Source organism: Lutra lutra, chromosome 8 (assembly GCF_902655055.1).
Source record: "Lutra lutra chromosome 8, mLutLut1.2, whole genome shotgun sequence".
In the NCBI taxonomy this organism is placed as follows: Eukaryota; Metazoa; Chordata; class Mammalia; order Carnivora; family Mustelidae; genus Lutra; species Lutra lutra.
In genome coordinates this window covers 92,279,537-92,300,701 of record NC_062285.1, presented here as the reverse complement: position 1 = coordinate 92,300,701, position 21,165 = coordinate 92,279,537, and the positions used below count along the sequence as shown (strand labels likewise).

The window sequence follows — 21,165 nt, the reverse complement described above, 5'->3', positions numbered from 1 at the left end:
ATATTTTTCTAATCAATCAAGATCTTTTAAAACATGCACACTTCTTTGGAGGGAGGTTTGGTAATACCTTTCTATATTTCAAATGCACCTAACATAAGATCTAGCAATTCCATTTCTACTAAATAACTTGACATGTACATAAATTTTAACTTTAAGCATATTTATAATATATTCACCAAAGAAATTTATAGGACAGTAAAGTATGGTCTTGTTTTCAAGCAAGGCAAAAAAAAAAAGCTAGAGGTCCATTAAGAGACACACAGTGGTATTACAGGAGTCATTTTAACTTTTTTCATATTTTCATGTCTTTCCCATTACCTTAAATTTCTTAAGGTATGTAGGCATATAAGGTATGTTATAAATGTGTGTTTCATTTATAACAATAATACGGAAGCTAGTATTTTAAGCTTGACTTGATTTAGTTAATCAAATGTAAGTAAAATAGGAATGGTTTTCTCATCTAATGACATAATGGGAAATTACTAATTTTTAAAAGGCTATCAGTCATAATAAGGAGACTATTACCACCTACATTTTAAGTTCTTAGTGGAAGCAATTCTCCAAGAGAAAATTTTTAATTGAAAAAAACTGCTTGTAAGAAATGCTCTATATGTAATTAAAATAATGAACAATGTTTAACAAGATTTCTACTATATTTAAAACAGAGGGGTGTGTGGGTGGCTTAGTCGGTTAAGTGTCTGACTCTTTTTTTTTTTTTTAAAGATTTTATTTATTTATTTGACAGACAGAGATCACAAGTAGGCAGAGAGGCAGGCAGAGAGATAGGAGGAAACAGGCTCCCTGCTGAGCAGAGAGCCCAGCATGGGGCTCCATCCCAGGACCCTGGGATCATGATCTGAGCCGAAGGCAGAGGCTTAACCCACTGAGCCACCCAGGCGCCCCAAGTGTCTGACTCTTGATGTCAGCTCAGATCTTGATCTCTGGTTCATGAGTTTAAGGCCTGCCCTGGGCTCCATGCTAGGTGTGAAGCCTACTTAATAAAAAAAGAAAAAGAAAAGGAAAAAAAAAAAAATAAAAACATATTCAAAATGAAAAAATAACCTAAACCTGTAGCTTTTAATTAGTTACCAATTTTTAATTGGTTAAAGTCTAGTGAATTTTAGAACCTGGCTATTCCCATTTTCTGGCTAAGAAGCTGAGTTGGGGGGCAGGGGAGAGAAGAAAGTACATTACTATTTAACAGTAAATATCATTAGCTAGTAGAATTATGGGTATTTTCTTCTTCTCATTTTTCCTGTATTTTCCAATTCTCTATGGCTTGCTTATATTATCTACTGGGCAAGAAAGAGTAAAACAAGAACTCACCTGTTTCAAAATATGAAGATAATCGTAACAGAATCCAATAATGTTAGAAGAGATGTCATCATCCTCATGAATTAGTAGCTGCAGCATCAGCGCCACTTTTGTTTCAATAGCTTGTAGTGCCTCTTGAGCATTCTTGATATCCCCATTCTTAATTAATTTAGTCCAACTAACTATCAATGACTGTCCCATTCCATTTACCAGCTTAGAAAATCTGGCTAGAAAGTCAACATCTTCTTCCTATTAAGCAATCAAGAGAGAACTCAATTTAAAACCACCCACATAAGCAACAAACAAACAAACAAAAAACACCCACATAAAACTAAGAAGAAAAACTCTGAACTTTAGTATGAATCAAGTGCAAATTGTAAGATTCAATTTTAAGCTAACATTAGACATTTAACCATTCTACCATCTGGACTGAAGAATTTTTAGAATTTGAATTCTTCTACTATTAACCACTTGTACTCTTTCAAGCAACTCTTTTTAATGGTTATAGACCTATAGATATTGCCAATTTTATAAAAGCTTAAAAAAAAAAAGAGAACTGTGGTTTCAAAACCTTTCTTCTAAACTGTTCAAGTTAGGGGCACCTCGGTGGCTCAGTGGGTTAAAGCCTCTGCCTTCGACTCAGGTCATGATCCCAGAGTCCTGGGATTGAGCCCCGCTGTGGGCTCTCTGCTCATCGGGGAGCCGGCTTCCTCCTCTCTCTCTCTCTGCCTGCCTCTCTGCCTACTTGTAATCGCCGTCTGTCAAATGAATAAATAAAATATTTAAAAAAAACAAAACAAAAAAAACTGCTCAAGTTAGTAAACATGCTGTATAAGTTATGTCATATTACAGTATGTGTAACAATTTATAACAATTTGAGCCTTAACTATGCTGCAAAGTGACAGAACTGCTATTATAACTACCTAAGGTCATACCAGTGTGTCAGAACTCAAACTTCAGATTGTTTTCATTAATTATCCTTCTGATGTTCTCATATAGAAAGAGATGTTACCTTCATCATCTTTGGTCTTTTACCACAGACTAAAGAAAACAATTATTAACAACGTAAGAAAATGTTACTATTCTTCTGTCAGCAAGAATAACACTAAATCTGACATGACAACGAAACAGATTTCTTACTAATTTTTTTATCATTGTCACAGTAAAATAGAAATCTTCAAATTCTGTTTCTAATTACTTACCACACTCAGAGCCTTCATTCTGTTGGGGCTAAATTCCAACGGCTACGGCTCAAATGAGTAACAATTCAAAAGTATAGTGAAAATGTAGTATTTATAACTAAGTCTAGTTTTGGTCAAAATATATTGGCATATATATAGTATAGTTCTTTGCTACGTAAAGTATAGACCAGTAGTATCAGAATCAACTTGAAGTTTGTTAGAAATCCACAATTGCAGGTACCATCCCAGATTTCAAGTTTAATAACTGGTATAATCTACCATGGGGGCCAATGCTACAGATAACATTATGGCTTTCTGGATACAATGTTTCCTTATAGTCACGGAGAATTTAGAAAACTAAAAAAAAAAAAAAAAAAAAAAAAAGAAAGCATGTTTAAATTAGTACCTTTCCTACTTTGTTGTATCAGTTCTCCAAACTTCATACATAAATTTACTGACCTGGTCAATGCTGAAAAATCCAGCAGATTGTAATACTTGACACAAAGATTCTACTAGTTTCATTTTATCAACAGGATCCATTCCTTTATTTACAATTTCAAATAAACAGTCACATGCTTCTTCCCGTAGAACTTCTATTGACATATGACCTAGCAGCATATTTATAAACCTGGAAATAGGAGGAAAAAATTGTTAACAATGTTTTCAAATTCATGAGTTTTACATACTGTATTCTGTAGGTCTATCTTTAAAGTATAGGAATACTTACCTATCATTGGCTATAAGGGATAAGTCTATCCAAGAGACATAAGCCCCAACTACTTCAAGGCACTGACATGTCACTTCTGAATTAGTATACTGATAATTTTGTAAAATTTGGTACCATGATTCCACCAAGTTTGGAATGCACTGTTCCCTCATGGTATCTTTTATTAGAGTATTCCTACGAGCCTCCTAAAAAACAAAACAAAACATCTTATGTGCAAAGTAGATTATCACACAAACTAATTTTTGACATCTGAATACTTGTGCATAGTAATATCTCACAATTAAACTTCTAGACTTGTTAACACATTCCCTGCCACTATTTCCTACTTATCAACTCTAAAATCATATCCTGTGATTCTTTTAATTTCCTTTTTCCGTTGTATTCCTTAGAGCCAGATTTAAGTCCTTATTAAACACACTACGAATAAGCATTACTTAGAAATCTAAAGCATACGACAAAAGGTACTTCTCAATACAATGCAAACATATTTAAACTACTTAAGAGAATGGAAATTTGTTTTTAATTAAAAGAACTTTTTTTAGTATAGTTGACACAAGATGGTACATGAGTTTCAAGTGTACAACACAGTGACTCAATATCTCCATAAATTCTGCAAGAATGGCAATAATTTATTTTTTTATTTTTATTTTTAAATATTTTTATTTATTTGACAAAGTGAGAGAGAGTAGAAGTAAGCAGAGCAGCAGCCAGAGGGAGAGGGAGAAGCAGGCTTCCCGCTGAGCAGAGAGCCTGATGTGGGGCTTGATTCCAGGACCCAGAATCATGACCCAAGCCGAAGGCAAAGGCTTAACCCACTGAGCCACCCAGGCACCCCTATTTTTTTTTATTTTTAAAAAAGATTTTAAGTAATCGCTATAACCAACAAGGGCCTCAAACTCACAACTCCGAGATCAAGAGTCACATGTTCCTCCAACTGAGCCAGGTGCCCCAAGAATGGTAGTTGTTGTTTTTTTTTGTTTTTGTTTTTGTTTTTTTTGAGAGGATAGAGAGCGATGGGTGAGGGCGAGAGGGAAAAGTGAGAGGGAGAGAAAGAAAATCTTTTTTTTTTAAATAAAAAGATTTTATTTGATCTGTTCCATTTCCGACCTAGGCCGGTTCACCCCTCTTTAGGCAACTTGGTGGTCCCCCACTCCTGGGATGTCACCGTATTGATGCTGAACTTAGTGTGGACACCTGACCGGCATAGTGCATTACAGCCCAGAACTCCTGGGCTCAAGCGATCCTCCTGTCTCAGCCTCTCGAGTAGCTGGGACTATAGGCGCATGCCACTGTGCACAGCAGGTTTTGAGAAAGAGAGAGCACATGCAAGCAGGGGAGGAGCAAAGGGAGAAACAGATTTCCCCCTGAACAGGGAGCCTGAGACAGGGCTTGATCCCAGGACTCTGGGATCATGACCTGAGCTAACGGCAGATGCCTAACTGACTGAGCCACGTAAGCACCCTGAGACTCTTAAGCAGGCTCCACATCCAAAGTGAAGTCCAACCCAGGGCTCAATCTCATGACCCTGAGATCATGACTTGAGCCGAAATCAATAGTTTGACGCTGAACCACCCAGGCACCCCAGGAATGGCAATAATTTAAATGTATGATAATAACCTTTAAAGTTATATGACATAGGGGCGCTTGGGTGGCTCAGTGGGTTAAAGCCTCTGCCCTCAACACAGGTCATGATCCCAGGGTCCTGGAATCGAGCCCCATATTGGGCTCTCTGCTCAGCCGGGAGCCTGCTTCCTCTTCTCTCTCTGCCTGCCTCTCTGCCCACTTGTCATTTCTGTCAAATAAATAAAATCTTAAAAAAAAAAAGTTATATGACATATAATGACCTTAAATTATTATACACATTTGAATCAAGCAATTTCCTTTTTTTCTTTCTGATCTTTTCTTTTTTGAATCAAGCAACTTCTACTGTGTTAACATTAAAGAAAAAGTTATATGGGATAATAAATAGAGAAAGACTACGGTGATGGGCTTTATTACTAAGAATACAGAAGAAACTAGCAGATTCATTAGCAATGATTCCTCCTCATTCAGTAACTATATAGCAGTAGTAAATACAGACTACATTTCTCTAGAAATTCATAAAACAGAACCAATTTGTGTATTTTATTGGAGAAAGTGCTTGCATAGTTAAGAAAATCTAAAGTAATACTCTAATTTCAACATACACTTGGGGGGAAAAAAAGCCCAGTTCAAGCTCCTTTGTATAACAAACTTCAAAATGCTGGGTGAATTTAGAGGTGCCTGGCTGGCTCAGTTGGTAGAACATGTGACTCTTGATCTCAGGGTTATGAGTTCAAGCCTCACTTAAAAACAAACAAACCCCCCCAAACTAGAGAAAATTCAGAAATTTTTTAAGATTTCATCTATTTGACAGAGAGAGAAAACAAGCAGGCAGAGCCAAAGGCAGAGGGAGAGGGAGAAGCAGGCTCCCCGCTGAGCAGAATGCTTGATGTGGGGTTCAATCCCAGACCCCAGAATCATGACCTGAGCGGAAGGCAGACGACCGACTGAGCCGCTCAGGTACCCCTGAATTTAGAATTATTAAAAAAAGTTGATGGTGGCTTAATTGGAAGAGCATGAGACTCTTGATCTCATCAGAGTTATGAGTTTGAGCCTCATGCTCGGTAGAAGATTACTAAAAAAATAAATATGCTTAAAAAAAAAAAAAAAGGGCAGAAAGAACAGAAAATTTGTTTCCAAAGAAAAACTTCCTGCTCTTTTTATTATGTGCCCATCATCTCCTACAAAATCCACATTAAGAACAATTAATGGGAAGTTACTTGCCTCTGATGTATGCACCACATCACGATCCACCAACTCTGAATCAATAGCCATGAGGATTCGGAGGTACAGATCTACTCCCCTTGGATTTAGGTCCACTACTGAGAGAATGTCAAAAAAAAATTTGGGCCATCTAGTGAGATATTCTGTAACAAAAAGTAAGGCGAAGACTTGGGCCGCTTTATTTCGTATAAAGGTCTTCTCTGGTTGGGGATTCAGCATCTGACAAAGAGAAATAGTCCATGAAATTAAATGTAAGCTGTAAAGTCTCAAAACAAAGTTTTCCTATTTATCATCAACAGGCAAAAACTCACCAAGCCTCAATACGGTCTAGATTAGCTATGCAACAAATATGCTGGAAAATTACCAAAGTAATTTAAGTGATTACCGAGATGGAAAATAAACAAAGGTGCTATGTTTACTTCTTATTCTCATACTTTTAAAGAAAAGTTTCATTAGCAGAATTTTACTAGTTTTTGGTTCTACTAGTTAAATTGTTTTTCTTCTGTTTGCTCTTTAAGAAAAATAGAAATTCTAGCTACCTAACTGCTTCATATATTAAGATTAAAATTAACAAAAAAGAACGTAATGTGAATAAAGAACTCTAATGGCTCTCTTGTAAAGGGCTCTTTGTGAAGAAGCTGTCTAGGAGGGCTCACCTTTAGGAGTGAGCAAAAAAATCTGTTTTTGTCAAGTAGTTAAAAACAAAACAAAATAAAACCAAAAACAACAACAAAAACCTACCTTAAAACCAAGGTTTCAACAACGGGTCATGTAAAGAATAAAAGTTTCAGTGATTGATATAATTTTAAATTCCTGCTAAGTTTCATATACCCAAGATCTTTGAAATCAGCACTTTCTAAAAAAGCTATGGGGTCAAAGGGAGGATAAATGATGAACATTTCTGAGGCAAAGTTCTAAACTCTCACAACACTAAAAATTTAAATATCTGGTAACTTAATGTACTGAATGAAATTACTATTTTACCTGAGCTTGAAGCCAAGATATGAGCGTCTCCCTAATTAGTTGTTGTTGAACAGTAGTTAGTTCTGAATATCTGTTTAAAATAGAGAAGACAAATAATGATGGCTATATTTGATGTCTGTGGTTTAAAAAGTAACAGCCTCATATATCTGAAAAGGAAAATTTGCCTAACACTCAATTACTTAAAATTTCCTAAAAGAAACTGATAATGTTTCTCATCATGGTTTAAAAGAAAAGATAGGGGTGGGCCCAACAGGTAGCATCATTGATCTTAGTTTGATTTGTGGTCCAGTTCATGTTAAAATAAAATGACAGCTGTGGAATTTCTCAAATAGAAATACATCTACATTTTGAGGTCTGTGGCTTACAGAATAAATCAACAGGCAAATGAAGGATCCTCTAAACAGTGATTTACTGTTTTTGCTTATTTAAAGCAGGGTTCTAAATACAAGTGGCCACGCTGCCACTAACCTCTAACAGAACTGGCTTACAGAAACAGGTCTGGCGTTACTAGATCTTCTGATTTTTCCAGAGAAGCTCGAAATGAATTTTTTCTGTGAAATGTCTGGATTTTTTATATGTAATCAATTAACTCAGTATTTTTAAAACACTTAGATAAATCAAAAACACATCTATAAACTGGATGTGTCTCATATACCCTCATTTACAGCCTGTATTATAATTTTCTCAAAGAGAGAAAAACTAATTTAGAAAGTGACCTCTCCCCATATAATTCAGAGTCAAAACAGTGAGAAAAGCCTTACTTGTATTTAACTTGATGTTCTAGTACTTGAAAGCAGAAAAACTTTATGTGATCATCACTGAAAAAGAAAAAAGGAAAATCAGATAAGCAGAATATAATTTAAAGAAAAAACAAAAGTAAAGTACTAGTGAAACATAGTTGAAAAGTTTCTCAAACAAGACCTCTGGCTTACTTTCTACTTAGCAATCTCATTTATTACACTGCTTAGAACTTAATTATTCCATGCTCAATAGTTCCACTAAATCTCACAAGCAAAACAATGAAAAAAAAATTAAGATGCACCTTAAGTATACTACAAACAGAAGGAATTTCCCTAAATTCTAAATGTTAGGATTACTGGAACCGCTCCTACACTTTACAATAGAAAGGCTAGGTGTGGGGCGCCTGGGTGGCTCAGTGGATTAAGCCGCTGCCTTCGGTTCAGGTCATGATCTCAGGGTCCTGCGATTGAGCCCTGCGTCGGGCTCTCTGCTCAGCAGGAAGCCTGCTTCCCTTCCTCTCTCTCTCCCTGCCTCTCTGCCTACTTGTGATCTCTCTCTGTCATATAAATACATAAAATCTTTAAAAAAAAAAAGAAAGGCTAGGTGTAAAATGACAAACGGTCACACAGCCAGGGATTGAGTCAAATCAGAGATGGTAAAACTCGTCATCCCTAAAGTTCAATCCTACACAATTCCACTGCAGCCAAATCCAAAACAAGCAGGGTCACACAGACTGGTAGTTCAGCCTCAAAATTTATATAGAAAACCAAGCTACAAATATACTGCCCTTATAGAAAGGGCAGAAATCTACCAATTTTCTACTCTCAAGGTCTCTACAGGGTTGATACAGAGTTAGTCACAGTAAGCCAGCTACAATCTCTGACAAAAATCTCTTTAGTGAACAACAATCTGTTCATCCAAGACAGTTGGTTTGGGCCGGGCTTAGTCACGGAAGACAATTTTCATAAATAAAGCTAACTGGTCAATATAAGAATAGACAATAACTTAGACTACATGAATGAATTAAATAAAGTAATTTCACACACAAGAAGATGAAACTTAATCTTTAGAAGTTTTAAGTTAGGTTTAATCAGCACCTCTTGTAAGTAAGAACTTAGGGTTTCTATTTTTTTTTTTTTTAAAGATTTTATTTGATAGACCGAGATCACAAGTAGGCACAGAGGCAGGCAGAGAGAGAGGGGGAAGCAAGCTCCCTGTTGAGCAGAGAGCCCGATGCAGGGCTTAATCCCAGGACTCTGGGATCATGACCTGAGCTGAAGGCAGAGGCTTTAATCCACTGAGGCACCCAGGCACCCCTAGGGTTTCTATTCTTAACACGGATGATGCTAAAGCCTTAAATCAAGTATACAAGACTCTTGTTTTCCACTCAAAAATAAACTATAGGAATCCTTTAATTAAAAGCCAGATCTTTAAAAATAAAAAAAAAAAGCCAGATCTTCTATACTCCCAGGCCTATAGTATATGTTCTCAAAATTAACTCTCACTAGAGCACTTGCTTGACTGTAAAAGGTGGCAAGTATGATAGCCACAGCATGCTGAGGATGTCAGCTAGAAGCATCACTAATATCCATGGGCATCTATTCCCACCAGTGAGTTGCTTGCTTATAATTAGTCAGCTGTGTTTCCCTAACCCTTACTATGTCAGTCGTAGGTCTTTTTTTAATTAAGTAACTGAATTAACTATTATATAAACTAATGAAGTGAGTGTGAAAGTGCTGATTTTTGGAAAAATTAAGTTGAAGGCTTTGGAAAGACTTCATAGAAAGTCATATTGCAAAAAGGCAAAAAACCTTAGAACACTAATTCAAAGGGATACACGCACCCCTATGTTTATACCAGCATTATTTACAATAGCCAGTATATAAAAGTAGCCCAAGTGCCCATTAATTGATGAATGGATAAAGATGTGGTGTATACACACACACCCCCCACAGGAATATTATTCAGCCATAAAAAGAGTGAAATCTTGACACCTGCAATGACATGGATGGAGCTAGAGTATATAATGCTAAGTGAAATCAGTAAGTCAGAGAAAGACACCCTATGACTTCACTCATATGTGGAATTTACGAAACAAAAGAATGAACAAAGGGAAAAAAATGAGGGAGAGAGAGAGTGACAAATCAAGAAACAGACTTATATTAACTACAGAGTTTAAACTGATGGTTACCAGAGGGGAAGGAGGGTACGGGTACGAGTTAAGTACATGATGGGGATTAAGGAGGGCAGTTGCTGTGATGAGCACAGGGCCTTGTATGGAAGTGGTGAATCACTACACTGTACACCTGGAACTAACACAACACTGCATGCAAACTAACTAAAACCAACATAAAATTTAAAATAAAAAAAAATTTTAAAAAAGGGAAAAACCTTGTGTGTATTTGATGTGGGCTAGATAACCAGAAGACTTAGGAGAGGTAGAAGAAAATAACCAAAAGTCTAGGAATCTGTACTAATTGTTCCTCAATCCACTAGAGACCGAAAGTAGAAATTATAGAGGATGGATCACTGAGTGTGATCTCTGCAAGATGAAGCGAATGCTAATGGAATATACATAAAGGAAAGACCTTGGCCCAATATTAAAATGTTGCCAACTGAGTTGTTTCTATACTTTAAAATAAAAATGCAAGATATATACAATTCATGATTACCTCCTTTGCCAACTTTTTAGAAAACCAACGATCACTTCCCATCTTAAGACGTTTTTACTGTACTGTATTCCAGCTGGGATCTGCTGTCAGGTACACAGCATAAGGCAAAGTCTAGTTTTGCTAAAAGTTAATCCTGGAATGGCCAAATTACTGGTTTACTATTTTTCTCATTCCTATACTAATTGGTTTTCCAAAACACAAGCCATAAAAATGTTTTTACGAAAATATTTTCTAAATACAGGTCTCACAGAAATTTAAATTCCTCTAAGTTATGTAAATTTTCTTATAATTACCTGTATGTCCTCTGGGCTAGAGCTTCTGCACACACTTGCCAGGCATCTGGGGAAATCTTTAATTGCTCAAAATAGGCCAGGGCCTGTAAGATTGCAAAGGTATAAATGCATTTGGAATAGTTGATCTCAGTGCCCTACTGATATTAAAATATTCCAGGAGTAATAATAAATCAGTCAACCTGAAGAAAAATAGCTAAAACACTGAATTCTGGTTTCTGAATAAGTGCAACTACTGATCATTCCTAGAAAAAAAGTTTAAGTTAAAAAAAAATTCCCATCAGTTACATACTCAAATCTGTTTCCTTATAGCAAAGGAGACAACATAAAAATGCCCTGCTGACCTCAATGGGTAATTATTAAGAGTATTAAGAGAAAAAATACACAAGTGCTATGCTCAGGTAATGATCCTGGAGTCCTGGGATAGAGTCCCTCATCGGGCTCCCTGCTCAGTAGGGAGTCTGCTTCTCCCTCTGACCCTCCCCCATCTCATTCTCTCTCTCTCTCTCTCTCTCTCAAATAAATAAAATCTTAAAAGAAAAAAAAATTCTTAAAAAAAAGAAAACCCAGGGGTGCCTGTATGCCTCAGTCAGTTAAGCATTCAACTCTTGATTTCAGTTCAAGTCTTGCTCTCAGGGTTCTGAGGTCAAGTCCTGTGTTAGGCACTACACTGGGTGTGGAGCCTAGCTTAAAAAATTAATTAATTAAAAATAAAATAAAAAAAAATAAAAATCTTGGAAAAAAAAAAAGCACACACACAAAAAACAAAATAAAAAAACCCAAACCAAAATTAGAGTCCAACTGTATCATGTGGGCTAGATAACCAAAATTAGAGTCCAACTGTATGATACGAATTTTGGAAAAGTATGAATAATTGAAATGCTTTAGGAAATGTATCTCATTTCATGAATTCAGGGCTTTGTTATGAGTAGATATACTCTAGGGGCACCTGGTTGGTTAAGCATCTGCCTTCTGCTCAGGTCATGATCCTGGGGTCTTGGGACTGAACCCCACATTATGCTCCCTGCTCCATGGCAGGGGGTGGGGGCAGCTTGCTTCTCTTCTTCTCGTTCCAATTGCACTATCAAATAACTAAATAAAATCTTAAAAAAAAAAAAAAAAGAGTAAGTATACTCTAGAATGGATGCAGCACCAAGTCCATGGGCTCTTTACCAGATTGTTGGGAAAATGAGACTTACTTCTGCTACTCTTTTCCATTTGCACGTTGCAACTGGAATCAATGACAGTTGCAGATGTCACAAAAGACAATGGACAAACAGTAATCCTAACAAGCTGTGAAAAGTATCTCAGTCAAGAAAATCACACAAAAACAGTGCTAGATAATTTTAAAGCAACTGATGTACTGATCAGATTTCGAAATCATGTAGAAAGAACATTAAGCATTATAGAGGAACCTCTTTTTTTTTTTTTTAAAGAGAGGGGAGAGAGTGGGTAGGAAGGGGCAGAGGGCAGAGAAAGGAATCCCAAGCAGGCTCCACTCCCAGCACAGAGCCCTTTGTGGGGCTCGATCTCACAACCTTGAGATCATGACCTGAGCCGAAATTGAGGGTTAGACAATTAACTGACTGAGCCACTGAGGCGCCCCTAGAGGAGCCTAATTTTAATTAGTAAATATTCTTCAAAACTGTAGTTTGTGCCCCACTAGTGAGGACATCAATTTTATAGGTCTTGATCCACAATAAAAAAATGAAAAACAATAACAGAGTGCATTGCACATAATAAAATAACTTATTTTGATTCACAGACCTGTACCCCTGGGGCTAATAATACATTATATGTTTATAAAAAAATAAAAAAAAATTATTAAAAAAAATTAAATGCATTCCAAGGATGGAAAAAAAAAGTAACTTATTTTGTGTAAATTGTTTTAGTTGTGTGTGCGTATATATACTATATATAGTAAAAATAAATAGTTATGTAAGTCTATACAAACACAGAGTCAAGATGTAAAAATTTTTTTCCTTTAGGTTAGAGATTTTATTTTTTTTAAAGATTGTATTTATTTATTCGACAGAGACAGAGGGAACACAAGCAGGGGGAGTGGGAGAGGGAGAAACAGGCTTCCAGCCAAGCAGGGAGCCCAATGCAGGGCTTGATCCTAGGACCCTGGGATCAAGACCTGAGCCAAAGGCAGATGCTTAATGACTGAGCCACCCAGGCAGCCCAGGTTAGAGATTTTAAAAGAAATCAAAAAAGTTCTGTTAGAGTTGTATGAGTGGGGTAATGGGTTTTCATATGTGGTCTCACTGGCTGCTCTCACTGATAAGATCCATGTAAATGAAGGTAAGTAGATGAACATCACGAGTTATTATCTTAAGTATAAATAATGTCTGTCTTTGGAAATTAAGAATAGAAGAACCCAGGTGCTGCAAAGAACCTAATTCAGTTGTCAACTAACAATATTCCTGAAACCTAGGTTTTCCTTTAGGAACATTTACTGTCCCATTTAAGGACAAGGTGAAGCCACTCATGTATGCTGCATTACCACCTAATATTTCACTTACCAAAAAAAGAAGGGGGGGGGCTCAGCTGCTAGAATTATCACTGACATACCATTTTCTTTAAATAATGGCAAAGACAGCGATTCCATTAAGAAAGTGAAAATAATATGAAAGTTTTCAATTTTTAATTAAAGTCTTTGCATTCTGAGTGCATGCATTACTAGCATTTTTGGGTTTTTTTTTTTTTTAGAAGATTTATTTATTTGAGGAAGAGCAAGCAAGTGTGGGGGGAGGAGCAGAGGGAAAGAAGAAAGATAATCTCAAGCAGACTCTCCGCTGAGAGCAGAGCCCCAGTGTGGGGCTCAATCCCTCAACCCTGAGATCATGACCTGACCGAGACCAAGAGTCAGATGCTCAACCAACAATTCTACCCAGATGCCGCATTTACTGGCATTTTTAAGTGAAATTCTGTGGCAATTATGAACAAGTCAAAGCTTTTATCATCTTTTCTTCTATTTCATACCTTTTCTCTAATGCTCTCCTGCCTCTAAATGGCAAGAGTCACTTTAGCTACTGTCCCTGAAAAAAACAGAACTACAGCCAGACAATGGAGAATTGGAGTTGGCAGACAGTTATGATCAAAATGAATTATGTTCCACTACTCTTGATTTCCAACATCAGAACTATCAGAATTCACTTTCCTTAAGATTCCTTTTTTTGTCCTAATTAAATCTGTTACTCAGGTTGGCTTAATGGATATCAAATTAAGCCTGAATTTGGAAGCTTAACATCAACCTGCAGCTGAAAAAAAAAGAAAAAAAAAAAAAAAAAAAAAAACCTGTAGCTGACAGAACTCATTTTCATCGATAAAAAGCATAATTGTGTATTAAGAACCCTAACAATGCACTGGATTTACTTTTCTGAAAAAGAAAATTATTGTGCACTTAAGAAATCTGTTGGATAGGGCGCCTGGGTGGCTCAGTGGGTTAAGCCGCTGCCTTCGGCTCAGGTCATGATCTCAGGGTCCTGGGATCGAGTCCCACATCGGGCTCTCTGCTCAGCAAGAAGCCTGCTTCCCTCTCTCTCTCTCTCTGCCGGCCTCTCCATCTACTTGTGATCTCTCTCTGTCAAATAAATAAATAAAAAATAAAAAAAAAAAATCTTTTAAAAAAAAGAGAAATCTGTTGGATAGTGGTATTTAATTTAAAAAAAATGATTTCCGGGGTGCCTGGGTGGCTCAGTGCGTTAAAGCCTCTGCCTTCGGCTCAGGTCATGATCCCAGCATCCTGGGATCAAGCCCCATTCTGGGCTTCCTGCTTGGTGGGAAGCCAGCTTCTCCCTCTCCCACTCCCCCTGCTTGTATTTCCTCTCTGGCTGGGTCTCTGTTAAATAAATAAATAAAATCTTATAAAACAAAACAAACAAAAAAAACACAAATGATTTCCAAAAAGGATCATAAAAAATAACAAAAAAGGCTATTTAATAACTAGACAAAATAGTAAAAGGCTTTTAGTTATAGTCATGCAATACCAAGGTAAAGATCTATGCTACTTCAACTATGTGACTAAGGCTTTGAAGGTAAGCAGCTTAAACTCTTAAAGAAATTTATCTACATACAGAAAACATGGCTTTTATTTTATTTATTTAAGATTTTATTTATTTGAGAGAGGGACAGAGATAGTGAGAGAATGAGAGAGAGAGAGAGAGCGCGCGAGCGAGCAGGAGTAGGGAGGAGAAGGTGAAAAAGACTCCCCGCTGAGTAGGGAGCCTGATATGGAGCTTGATTCCAACACCCTGGCATCATAACCTGGGCTGAAGGCAGAGCCTTAACCAACTGAGCCACCCAATCCAAAAACATGGATTTTATTTTATTTTATTTATTTATTATTTTTTTAAGATTTTATTTATTTATTTGACAGAGAGAGATCACAAGTAGACAGAGAGGCAGGCAGAGAGAGAGAGAGGGAAGCAGGCTCCCCGCCGAGCAGAGAGCCTGCTTCCCTCACTCTCTCTGCCTGCCTCTCTGCCTACTTGTAATCTCTGTCTGCCAAAAAAAAAAAAAAAAAAAAAATTTATTTATTAATTTGAGAGAGAGAATGAGAGAGAGAGAGGTCAGAGGGAGAAGCAGACTCCCCACTGAGCATGGAGCCTGACACGAGACTCGATCCCAGGACTCTAGGATCATGACCTGAGCCGAAGGCAGTTGCTTAACCCACTGAGCCACCCAGGCACTCCGCAAAAACATGGATTTTAAATGTCTTTTGATGTCTTAACTAGTTTGTTAGGTATCTTGTTACTAGCCAGATTACTTAAATCTCAATCCCTGTTATTTCCCTTTGTGTGGATGGCTGGTTACTTATTTAACAGCAGAGGCATAGAACCATGTTAGATATTACTTGAGGGTTTTTTTTTTGTTTTGTTTTGTTTTGTTTTTTTTTATTTAAAGATTTTATTTATTTATTTGACAGAGAGAGATCACAAGTAGGCAGAGAGGCAGGCAGAGAGAGAGAGGAGGAAGCAGGCTACCTGCTGAGCAGAGAGCCCGATGCGGGACTCGATCCCAGGACCCCGAGATCATGACCTGAGCCGAAGGCAGCGGCTTAACCCACTGAGCCACCCAGGCGCCCATACTTGAGGGTTTTTTTGTTTTGTTTTGTTTTACTTAAAAAAAGTTCTCCGGGGATGCCTGGGTGGATCAGAGGGTTAAGCATCTGCCTTCGGCTCAGTTCATGATCCCAGGGTCATCAGGCTCTTTGCTCAGCGCAGGGCCTGCTTCTCCCTCTGCCCCATTCCACACTTGCAGTCTCTCTCTTTCTGACACACTTGCAGTCTCTCTCTGACAAATAAGTAAATAAAATCCTTAAAAAATAAAAATAAAATTAAGAAAGTTCTTCCAAAAAATTCTCCTTGGGCACCTGAATGGCCCAGTCAGTTAAGCATCTACCTTTGGCTCAGGTCATGATCCTAGGGTCCTGGGACTGAGTCCTGCATCAGGCTCCCTACTCAGTGGCAAGTCTGCTTCTCCCTCCACACCTACCTCCTGCTCACACCTGCTCATTCACATTTTCTCTCTCTCTCTCTCAAAAATAAATAAAATCTTAAAAAAAAATTCTCCTTAAAAGCACTACAAAAACTGCATTAATATTTAGTGAGACTGTTACCCTCATTAGGTCATTTATAAAAAATATCCTTCGCTATGAGAAGGAGAAAGAAAAAATGCTTCTCCTTCCTCTTACCCTGTACTTCAAAACACCCATGTCTTTAAAAAAACTTAATTATAGGCTTATTCTTTAAGTTCTTCTTTTATCATTCAGCTATAGCACTGATTACAGATATAGCCTACATCATGTTTAATTGTTCATTTTTGCTCAAATATCCCAGCACCTCATAATGGATTCCTTGTCATCTAATTATTTTATGTAACCTAAGACATGTCATATATAACCACTAATTTAGATGTCTGCCTGGAGTAAATAATAAGGACGCTAAATATCACCAACAAGAAGGTTAAACAACTTGTCGAGACCAAGCCAGGAAATATAAAGATAAAATATGCACGTCTGCTATTATGGAGAGTTCCTTGAGCAATCCTTTGCACTGCAACTTTTAAATAATTGGAAATAATGATTGATGTGACATAAAGAGCTGCCCTGAATCACATCAGATTTTAATACCTTTGTTAAGCCAACTAAAAAGAACATCAATCACAATGCTACCGTTTCTGTATTCAGAATATATTCAAGTACCTCAAATTTGTCTCTGTTCATTTCTACTCAAATGAAACCTTTATCATCAAATGTATTTTGTTTTTAAATCCAAGACCTCTAATGCAAATGTGGGGTAACAACCTTTAAAAACTGATTCTGCTGACTTAACTTACCCTTTGTCTGAAGTCTGAATCAGCATTTGGATTTAGCCCTAAAAGAGCCTGTTCATCCATCCCTGCTGCTATTCTTGGAGTTTTCTGATTACAACAGGCGTGCCCTCTGATCCGACAGAAGAATCCACAAACATCTGCACACACACACACAAAAAGAAAGAAAACAATACTTGATAAACAAAACTGATGCTTATCCAGAATATCGTAACAAGTGGATGACATTACGCAAAGAAGTGTAAATGTTGAAAGAATTTCTTTTGAAACTATCCGAAATTACAACTGAAGGAACATAAGTCTCAGAAGAATGCACCTACTAAATACTCCACAATGCGTACTTTCTAAAAATCTAACATATGGAATTAATGTTCTCAAATTTTCTTATTCTTCAGGATCAAGTATACAAAGTAATTATTTTCTACTTTAAATAGAAGCATCTGATTTATGTGGTATAATCATCCCCAGTACTTAAAAGTGCAACTCTGCAACCATATTAAAATACGACACATCTAGATTCTTATACTATTTTGCCTACTTCCATTTACCAATATCACAAACCTTTAGGAAAAAAAAATAACTTACAGTGGTTGACTAAATAGTTAACCTTGGAGTTCAATATCCTTACTTGAGAGTCTATCAAGTACTTCAAGATAAGTCAAATGAAAGAGGAAGGAGCAGAAGAGTGAAAAACCAGTCATTTAACTTTTAAACAATAACTTTTAAACTGGATAATTTTAGAAATTTATTTCAAAAACCATTTTTTTAGTCTTTGGAAAGCAATGCACTTTTTCATAGTGTAGGGTCTATCATTTTCAAATAAGAACAAGATTAAGCCCCAAAAGGCAACTTAGTTTTTGATAGAACGTATAACTGAGGGAACAAGGAACAAATTCTAAATGATGTGAAAATCACATTTATTCTCTCAATGCCTACAAGGTAGGGAGAACATGCCTACTCCTCCCATCAAAAGGCTGTAGGGCTTTGTGACTCTGTGTGTGTTTTTTTTTTAATGATCATAAACCAAAGAGAAGATCAGAGCCTAAAGAAGCCAACAGACTGAAGGCAGGGGGTGAGGGCGCACAGCATTTTGGAAACAGTGAGGCCAGTATCTGATCCAGGTTAGAGGACTCCAACTACAATATGCTTTTCTGTCTTCTCCTGGGCATGCCTGAAACAAGTCAGGGTATGCGCCGAGAGCCCTTTGAGGGAAAAGCTCAGCTTTCTCTTGTGATTACTATCATATGTCCAGACTACAGCAAGGCAGGATCCACTGCCCTCAGGGTTAAGATGCAAACTCTTTTGAATGACTCCTCACTATTCTGCACCCCAACCCTGCAAGGCCAGTGGTATTCTGCCTTTCATCTTTGCACTCACTGCTTTTCTTGTTACTTGGTTAACCCCTGCCTGTCCTTCAAAATTCAGCTTAGAAGTCCTCCTTCAAGAACACTTCTTTGACCCCTATTGTCCAATTCTTCCAAAATGGATTAAATGCCCCTCTTAGGTGCTGCTATGTTGTCACCACTGCCTACTTACCAGTTTTCTCTCTATAATCTTAAAGGGAAAAGGCTGTCTTAAATATTCCTCGTTATATCTCCAGGACATAGTACAACATCAGCTTTGGGTTTGGAAATACCTGGGTTTGTACTCCAATCTAGTCATTTTCAAACTGGGGCCACATGGACAACTAGGAAATGTGAAAGAGAGAGCCCTAGAGAGGGGTCATCATCGAGATGAAGTGGGAAAAACCATCTATCTCAAAAGTTGTAAAGACCTAGGTGAGATAGGTATGTAAAGGATGTCTGGCATATAGTGGGCCCTCAACAGATTATTTATAATTCAGAGCTAGTCACATGGGGAATGGGAACTACCTGGAGCAGTCCAGATTTATCATTTCATACTAATAAACGGGCATTTGAATAGATGGGAAAATGCAAAAAAAGGCAGTGGTTTTCCTCCCCATCCTTGCCATAAATGACTAGAAAATTTGATGATTCCCTGGAAAAAGTGTATACACAAAAAAAGAAAATTTGAATTTCTGTGAATCCCAGGTTAAAAAGTCCTATGGCGGGGCACAAGGGTGGCTCAGTTGGTTAAGCATCTGCCTTTGGCTCAGGTCATGATCCCAGGGTGCTGGGATCAAGCCAAGTAGGGCTCCCTGCTCAGCAAGGAGTCTGCTTCTCCCTCTCCCTCTGCTTTCTGCTCCCCCAGCCTGTACAGCTCTCTGTAAAATAAATAAATAAAATCTTAAAAAAAAAAAAAAAGTCCCATGGGGCACCTGGGTGGCCTCTCGTTTAACAGGCTGCCTTAGGCTCTCTTCTCTCTCTTCCTACTCCCTTCTCAGCAGGGAGCCTGCTTCTCCCTCTCCTGCTCCCCCTCCCCCCCAACTTGTGCTCTCTCAAATAAATATATCTTAAAAAAAAAAAAGTCTTATAAAAGATTCCTTTAATTTAGGGACAATTCCTTAAGCTTGGTAGAGTCACTTTAATTCTATCAAGAGAAACAGCACTGAAGAGAAAAAGGTCTTAAAAAACCTGGCCAATAAATAACCTAAGGAAACATAAACTTGTTACAGTTGTCACTACAGAAAGAAACCCCCACAGAGAAGGAATTTGCATAATAATCAATATGCAGTGCAACATAACCATAAAACGGTGAATTACCCACATGTTGTGCAAACAACTGAAAAGTAACAACCTGTGCAGAAAAGGTAACAGTTCCCTCACTTAAAGGTTGTGCATGAACACATAATGTTCTAACGTGGCACAGACGTGCAGGCTTAAACATTTGTTACAATGCGATAAACACTTCAATTATGCATCTAGTAAATGTTTTGGGAGAAGGTAAGCAACATACTTAAAATATTAAGCCCTAACTTTTCTTTGATAGCCATTAAATAAAAAAATCAAACAATCTGGGGAAACTCCTCCACCCCTACTAAAGATTGTTCAAAGACAAGGACTGAATCTTTCCAGTCTTTTAACACCACGCTGACAAGTCGCTTTAATAAAACGTAACTTCCCCCAGTAACAACTAATTAGCACTTTCAAAAAGTACTCTGTTTCTTCTGGTTACAGGGAAACATCACGCTTGCCTACCCTACAGAACTGTGAGGAAGGGAAGAGAAGAAATGGCGTGTCTGTGCTGGCAAATTACTACACAGAAATAACACTTTTCTCCTTATTGTCCTGGGGCGGGGGGGGGGGGGGGGGGCGGCGGCTAGGCAAAGCAAGTTTGAAGTCTCTGCAGTTGAAACTGGAGGGACACGCTGCTATTACAAATGACGCTGGCCACTTTCACTACATTAGCGGCCAGAGACGATGCCGACCCTCCTCGGCCGCCCTTGCCCCCTCCTCACCCCCTCTCCGTCCCTCCCCTAAAGGAAGCCTCGTGGCAATTCGGGTGATGAAACACCCGGCAACGGGCGGCCACGCACTCGGGACGCGCTCCGCTGCGACGGCCGCAGCTCGTACCCACCCCCACCCAGTCCGCCCAGCCTCGGGGCGCGCCATGGAGGGCCCCCGACCCGCACCCTTCCCCCGCGGGGGGCTCCCCGGGCCAGTCCGGCCGGCCAACTTCCCCGCAGCCTTGCGCGGACCAAGCCGGGTCCGAGTCCCGCCGCCACCGAGCTCCAAGTCCCGCCGCCCCCGAGCTCCGAGTCACCTTCCCTATCACTCCATCCCGCCTCCCCGCCTGCACTCCCGAGGGCTGGTCAGTGGAGCGGAGCGGCGCCGCGCGCAGGGAGCGGGGAGAGCGGCCCTCGTCCTTGTCGCCGTCGTCCTCCGCCACGGCCGCAGCGCTAACGCCGGAGACCCAGCTGGCTGGGGCCGCGCGCCGCTCCGCGTCCCCTGGCGCCTTCTCTTGCGTGGCGCCCGGCCGGCAAGCAAGCAAGCAGGCGGGCGGGGTCGGCGCCCCAGGAAGGGAAAGAGCGCGAGGGGCCGGCTAACGCCGCCGCCGCCGCCTCCGTCGCCGCTGAGTCAGCGCGAAGCGCGCTCCCCGCGTCGGCGCCGCGCGGGCCAGCGCTAGCAGCCTCATGGAGAGTGCGGACGACAGCCCGCGGGCCCCGACCCGGAGCCTACAACTCCCGGCATGCAATGGGCAGGCGGCGCTTCCGG

General features: G+C 39.0%; 1 protein-coding gene across 3 annotated transcripts in view; it reads right to left on the bottom strand.

The window, feature by feature from the left end:
- Positions 1-20,852, bottom strand: part of XPOT (exportin for tRNA) — a 46,018-nt gene extending 25,166 nt beyond the window's left edge. The window contains exons 1-9 of one of the 3 annotated variants that reach the window (XM_047740956.1): positions 20,714-20,852; positions 17,057-17,190; positions 10,718-10,800; positions 7,773-7,829; positions 7,012-7,081; positions 6,028-6,246; positions 3,223-3,407; positions 2,955-3,123; positions 1,327-1,563 (exon numbers count right to left, since the gene is read on the bottom strand). In XM_047740956.1, coding sequence (XP_047596912.1) covers positions 1,327-1,563; positions 2,955-3,123; positions 3,223-3,407; positions 6,028-6,246; positions 7,012-7,081; positions 7,773-7,829; positions 10,718-10,800; positions 17,057-17,116 — 1,080 coding nt within the window. In that variant the 5' untranslated portion in view covers positions 17,117-17,190; positions 20,714-20,852. Of the gene's footprint in view, positions 1-1,326; positions 1,564-2,954; positions 3,124-3,222; positions 3,408-6,027; positions 6,247-7,011; positions 7,082-7,772; positions 7,830-10,717; positions 10,801-17,056; positions 17,191-20,713 lie in introns of those variants that run through there. The other 2 variants (XM_047740957.1, XM_047740958.1) reach the window with 2 other exon arrangements.
- Positions 20,853-21,165: the final 313 nt, after the last annotated feature.